Here is a 5,000-nt window from a genome sequence, read left to right on the forward strand (position 1 = left end):
TGTAATGTGATATTTACTCTCTAAACTGGGAGAGGAATTGAGTACCTACCGTCTTGTGTATAACAGGTGGAGGTTCCTCAGTATCTCCGGTAACACACCCAGAATACGCTGGACCAAGAACGAAGAGCTGGATGGTATCAAATGACATCTCCAGAGGACCCATCAGAACCTCCCTGTGCCAGATTAGGACTGGGTGAACCTGAATCATCTGCGTAAGCCGGTTACTGTTGAGAATGTGACCCTACATTTTTACAGTTCAGTCCAATGGTGCTTGCACCATTGTATCTCTTTTCTACTGTACCTCCATCCTGTCTGGAGATTTCCTGATAGGTGACACAACACTTCTGAGTAAAGGGAGTTAGCCAGTGTAAGTAAGTGTAAGGGAGAGCTCTGGATATCCACACTTTATTCCTGATACTAACAGTAAGGGCTCTCGTTGTTTGATAGTTGAAGCTTGTGTTTACACTGATCAAATCAATCAATTTCAGTTATATTTCATGTTGTTCTGTTCAGGCATGTATAAATGTAAATAGTTTTGATGTGGAAAATTAAATGCTTTTCATTAGATTATGATTTTTTAAATGATTTTCTCAACGTTTGTAGGTTAACAAATCCCTCCAGTGAACATAAGCACAATGACCACATGGCATAGTTAGGTGACAGGTCTGAGGTTAGAGGTCAGAAGGTCAGTAACTAAGGACATCCTGGGTTTCACCTTGGATTTTGCACCTAGGTTACGTAATAGTTCCAGACCTGAACCGCACTGTGAGCTCAGCAGAGTAGCTGCACATGGTCCATGAAACAGAATTAGTTACACATATATCAGAGCCTCTCCTAATCCAGATCCTGTCCACTCTGGACAGCGTCTCCAGGCCAAGATTCACTCTGCAGCTGTTTATGGTGACCAGAACAATGTTTCAGCCACCAGGGATCAACAAGGCACACTGTTCTCAGGTCTGAGGACAGACATCAAGAATTTGTGCATACAGTGGGAAGAGAAAGTTGTTTTCAGGTGATGAGTGGTGAGTCAGTGGTCTCAGTATGACAGAAAAGCAACACTGTCCGACTGGTGGGAAGGATGCAAGAGCAAAAACGCTTTTTAAAAGTGTCTTCTTTGACATCTTAGAATAACTCTTGATGGTCATAGAGAAAACAATTATTGCAACAGACTGATTTACCAGGAATAAATAAGTAAGACCATCTCAAATCTCAAAAACTACATCATACTATATATGTGATTTAAAATAACATGTCCGAGTTCATAAAAATAAATCCCAGTAAAATATCAATTTCCAACTCTCAACAGGGGCACGATGAGGATTGTAGCTGTTTTTCTTTAAAACATTTATACTGGTAAACGTGCTAGTTCTTAAGTGACCTTGACAGGCGATCAGATCCCAGCGAGGTGAGACTCAAACTCGTGTCCATATGAAGCCTTTTGTAAGAAGTGTTGCTGAACAGCCTCTCGATGTTGTTATCTCTCCTGTATCTCCTCCTTAGGAAACTACTCCAGACACAGTAGTTTCCTAGGGAGGTTTACACAACATTCAGTCCACCGCCTTTCTAGGCTGACCACCAGGGGGTGCTGCAGATACTCATGTACGGCACAGAGACACTCATTCCTGATTGGCTAGAAGAACCATGAGGGGAGGGGTCCCAAAGCCCAGTGAGTTTAGAGACTGAGCTTCATTATCAGCACGTTATCGAATAGTGACACTGGGGAAGAGTGTGTGTGTAATAGGAGAAGGGGCACATGGTCAGGTTAAATGTCAAAGTCCAGGACATGATGGTAGAAAGTAGGAGAGGCTGTAATGCTTCTGATAAGATATGAAAGCAGCACACGTACACACACACACACACACACACACACACACACACACACACTGTTTAAGTATATAACACACACGTACACCCTCATTGACTACATCAGACACGTGCTGTAAATAATGAACATTTATTTAAGGGTACAATTTCAACAACTCATTTCAATCAGATTCCCAATGTTTTGGGGGTTTTCCATCATTTTGTGGTTTTTGGATATAAATCTAAAACCTCACATGGAAAAAATATATATATTTATTCATTCATAGAGCACCAGCACCGTTAAAACAGCATTATGGTTCAATGTAGTTAAAGCTAAATGGTCCCTGGTCTTACCAATGCAATTACCCTGTAATTACTAGACTCATGTTAGACTGGTCTGTGTGTAGTTAATAAAGCATGTCCGTAAACAGCAAGCATCATTAGTAGTGTGAAATATTTATGACTGCAAAAACGATTCTCATCCTTTCTCCCACTTGCACGAATATCGACTTGATTAAAACAGAAGAATCTGAACACCAGATCTTTCTGGATCTCTTCCTGGTAGCAGGATCCACAAAGATGAGCCAGGAGAACGACCAATAACTGAACAGCACTTTGCTGACGTTGCTATATGGAGGGTGAAGACAGCGTCTCGCACCGCCCGTCTCGCACACACCACCATTATTCCAACAGACTCTCAGTCTCATTTGAGCAAACATATAAACCTTCTAGAACTCTGAGTAAATACAGTAATCAGCAATGGGGCTAAATATTCCAAAAAAAGCTGATTCTGCAAGAATATAAACTACTAATCTAGGACTGTAATATGAACGTAAAATACTGAAAAGTAGGAAAATAGTGTTTCTGCTTTTCAAAAAACTCTGATCAACATTAAGAACTGCATTTGTGTTCCTTACACCCTCTGTTCAATGAATAAACCTCAACTTTACAAATCAAGAAAACTTGGTGTACAAATTGCACGTTAATCCAAAAGAAGAAAAACATACAGGAAAACGAAACAACAAAATTGACAGATGAAATGAGGTATTGCACAGATTAATAAAACAGCTTGAAGGCAACAAAAATATACAGCCAATCAGCTGACCAATTACATTATAATCTGAGATTTATAGATGAACTATTTTATTGTCTTAATCTGAACCACTGTGGTCACGGAGAAGGAGGAAGGTTCACTAATCATCCCAATCATCATCATCCTCAAAGTCTTCAACATCTTCATCATCATCATCTTCGTCTACAGAAAGGTGAGATCAGATCAGATTAGAACAGCCCAATCAGGGTAAACCAGGGTACCAGTCCAATCAGGGTAAATCCCTTCAGGGTGAAGGGATTTCTGTTTACACTCAAACAGTGATGAGGTATGCAGTTCATTTTATTAAGTTAGTTGTTTATTTATTCTGAAACACACCAGAGCATGGTAACACTATCATAGGTAACAGCGTCATGGGTAACAGCGCCATGGGTAACGACGGTGGTACCTGATGAGTGGATTGCTTTCCTCCTCTGCATCACTTCCATCAAAGCTCCCACAATTCCTGCGGAGGAGGCCTGAGTGGGCGTGGCTGAGTCTGACCCATCCGACACCTACAGTAACACCGCACAGGAAAATCCCATGATGCAGGGTGTAGTTTGCCTTGAGAAAACAGACTGTGGCGCAGCACCTGCCACACCTGTCAGCTAATGGAGGCGTGAGGAGGGCAGATTACCTGCCTCAGGTGCATTAGGACACGACACAAACAAACATCTGGACCAGCTGAGTGTTGCTCTGGGCTGATTTACAAAACCCAGCACCATAAAGTTAGTGATCAGTTGTTGCTTGATTAAAAGATAATATTACGACGAGTATACATACATTTTACTGTCAGTTATCAAGTGGATTCAAGCAGCATTCAAGCAGCTAGGACCAGGATAGACTAAAAACCTGGACTGTCTGGTCTTCTACGAACCAGACTAGACATCTGATCCTGGAGCATCTTAACTCTCTGCCCCCAACACTACCGAGTACTAAGGAGATGACATGAGGATGAGTCACTGGTCAGACACAGAAACAGCACTCCAACACTTCCAACACTCACAGTTTTCAGTTGGATGCCTTGGCGGATTTGGTCGAGCAAGGCATCCCGCCCAGTGCCGCCCCCTGCTGGTGGTTTGCTGCCTTGCTCCACTTTCTTCAGTGTCGCTCCTTCACGGATCTGATCCAGGAGGGCAGACTTCCCCGCTGATGATGGGGGCAGTGACTCCCCTGACTCCATCCCAGGGAGAGCAGGAGGACCTGGGGGTGGAGGCCCTGGTGGTGGGGGTGGAGGAGGTGGAGGTGGTCCTCCCCCAGCAAAGGGCGCTGGAGGTGGAGGTGGTGGAGCCTGTGGGGCAATGGAGGCTGGCGCAGGTGCTGGTGGGGCTGGAAGCGGGCCTCTGGATGGGGGTGGTGGTGGCATTCCCATTCCTGGTCTGGAGGGCGGAGGAGGTGGAGGAGCAGAACTGGGTGCTCTTGAGGGTGGTGGCGGGGGTGGTGCTCCTCTGCCCCGAGCAGGAGGCGGTGGAGGGGCCCCTGAGCTATGGGGTGGAGGTGGAGGAGGCCCTCCTCTGGAGGGTGGAGGTGGAGGTGGAGGAGCTAGAAAAAGAAACACCACAGTGTAAGAAAGAGCATCCACCTATGATGGACACAAGACTCCCCAGACTGCTGCAGTGTGTTTATCTGCACAGAGCTGTAAAAACGTTCATGCAGCCTCTCTCCTAGTGTGAGGGTTGTCACTGCATATCTACGCGAGAGGCAAAACAGAACCTACCCCAGCACCGGAGTGCCCCTACAGGACAGGGCAGGAATGTCACACTGGCATCAATCACGCCAGCATCATCCCATCATGCTCGGCGGCCATGAGACTCTCGCCACTTGTTCTCACCTTGTCTCCTGAACTCATTCTTCACAGCTTCCACTCCGCCCTTCTTCTCGATGAAGTCGTAGATGACCTTCGACGTCTCCTTGTCCTTCAGCTGGTCCTCCGAAATCCCACACATGTCAAAGAGACTCTTCAGGTCTGGGTCCAAGTTATTGAGCTGTTAGCACAGATAGAACCATGTCAATATCACATGAAGAAACAGACATTTACACACCAAGTAACGTTAAGAGAAATATTAGAGCAATGTTGGAGTTAGTGCAATGTTGGAGTAATCTCCCC

General features: G+C 45.0%; 2 protein-coding genes across 4 annotated transcripts in view; one reads left to right on the plus strand and one right to left on the minus strand.

The window, feature by feature from the left end:
- The window catches only part of lmod2b (leiomodin 2 (cardiac) b), a 7,456-nt gene extending 4,790 nt beyond the window's left edge, over positions 1–2,666 (plus strand). For both annotated transcript variants that reach the window (XM_077005516.1, XM_077005517.1), the window contains one exon: positions 67–2,666. In XM_077005516.1, coding sequence (XP_076861631.1) covers positions 67–93 — 27 coding nt within the window. In that variant the 3' untranslated portion in view covers positions 94–2,666. The remainder of the gene's footprint in view (positions 1–66) is intronic.
- LOC143514400 (actin nucleation-promoting factor WASL-like) overlaps positions 1,939–5,000 on the minus strand; it is a 14,112-nt gene continuing 11,050 nt past the window's right edge. For both annotated transcript variants that reach the window (XM_077005519.1, XM_077005518.1), the window contains 4 exons: positions 4,725–4,878; positions 3,900–4,435; positions 3,303–3,408; positions 1,939–3,058 (listed from right to left, as the gene is read on the minus strand). In XM_077005519.1, coding sequence (XP_076861634.1) covers positions 2,997–3,058; positions 3,303–3,408; positions 3,900–4,435; positions 4,725–4,878 — 858 coding nt within the window. In that variant the 3' untranslated portion in view covers positions 1,939–2,996. The remainder of the gene's footprint in view (positions 3,059–3,302; positions 3,409–3,899; positions 4,436–4,724; positions 4,879–5,000) is intronic.

Source organism: Brachyhypopomus gauderio, chromosome 5 (assembly GCF_052324685.1).
Source record: "Brachyhypopomus gauderio isolate BG-103 chromosome 5, BGAUD_0.2, whole genome shotgun sequence".
Taxonomy (NCBI): Eukaryota; Metazoa; Chordata; class Actinopteri; order Gymnotiformes; family Hypopomidae; genus Brachyhypopomus; species Brachyhypopomus gauderio.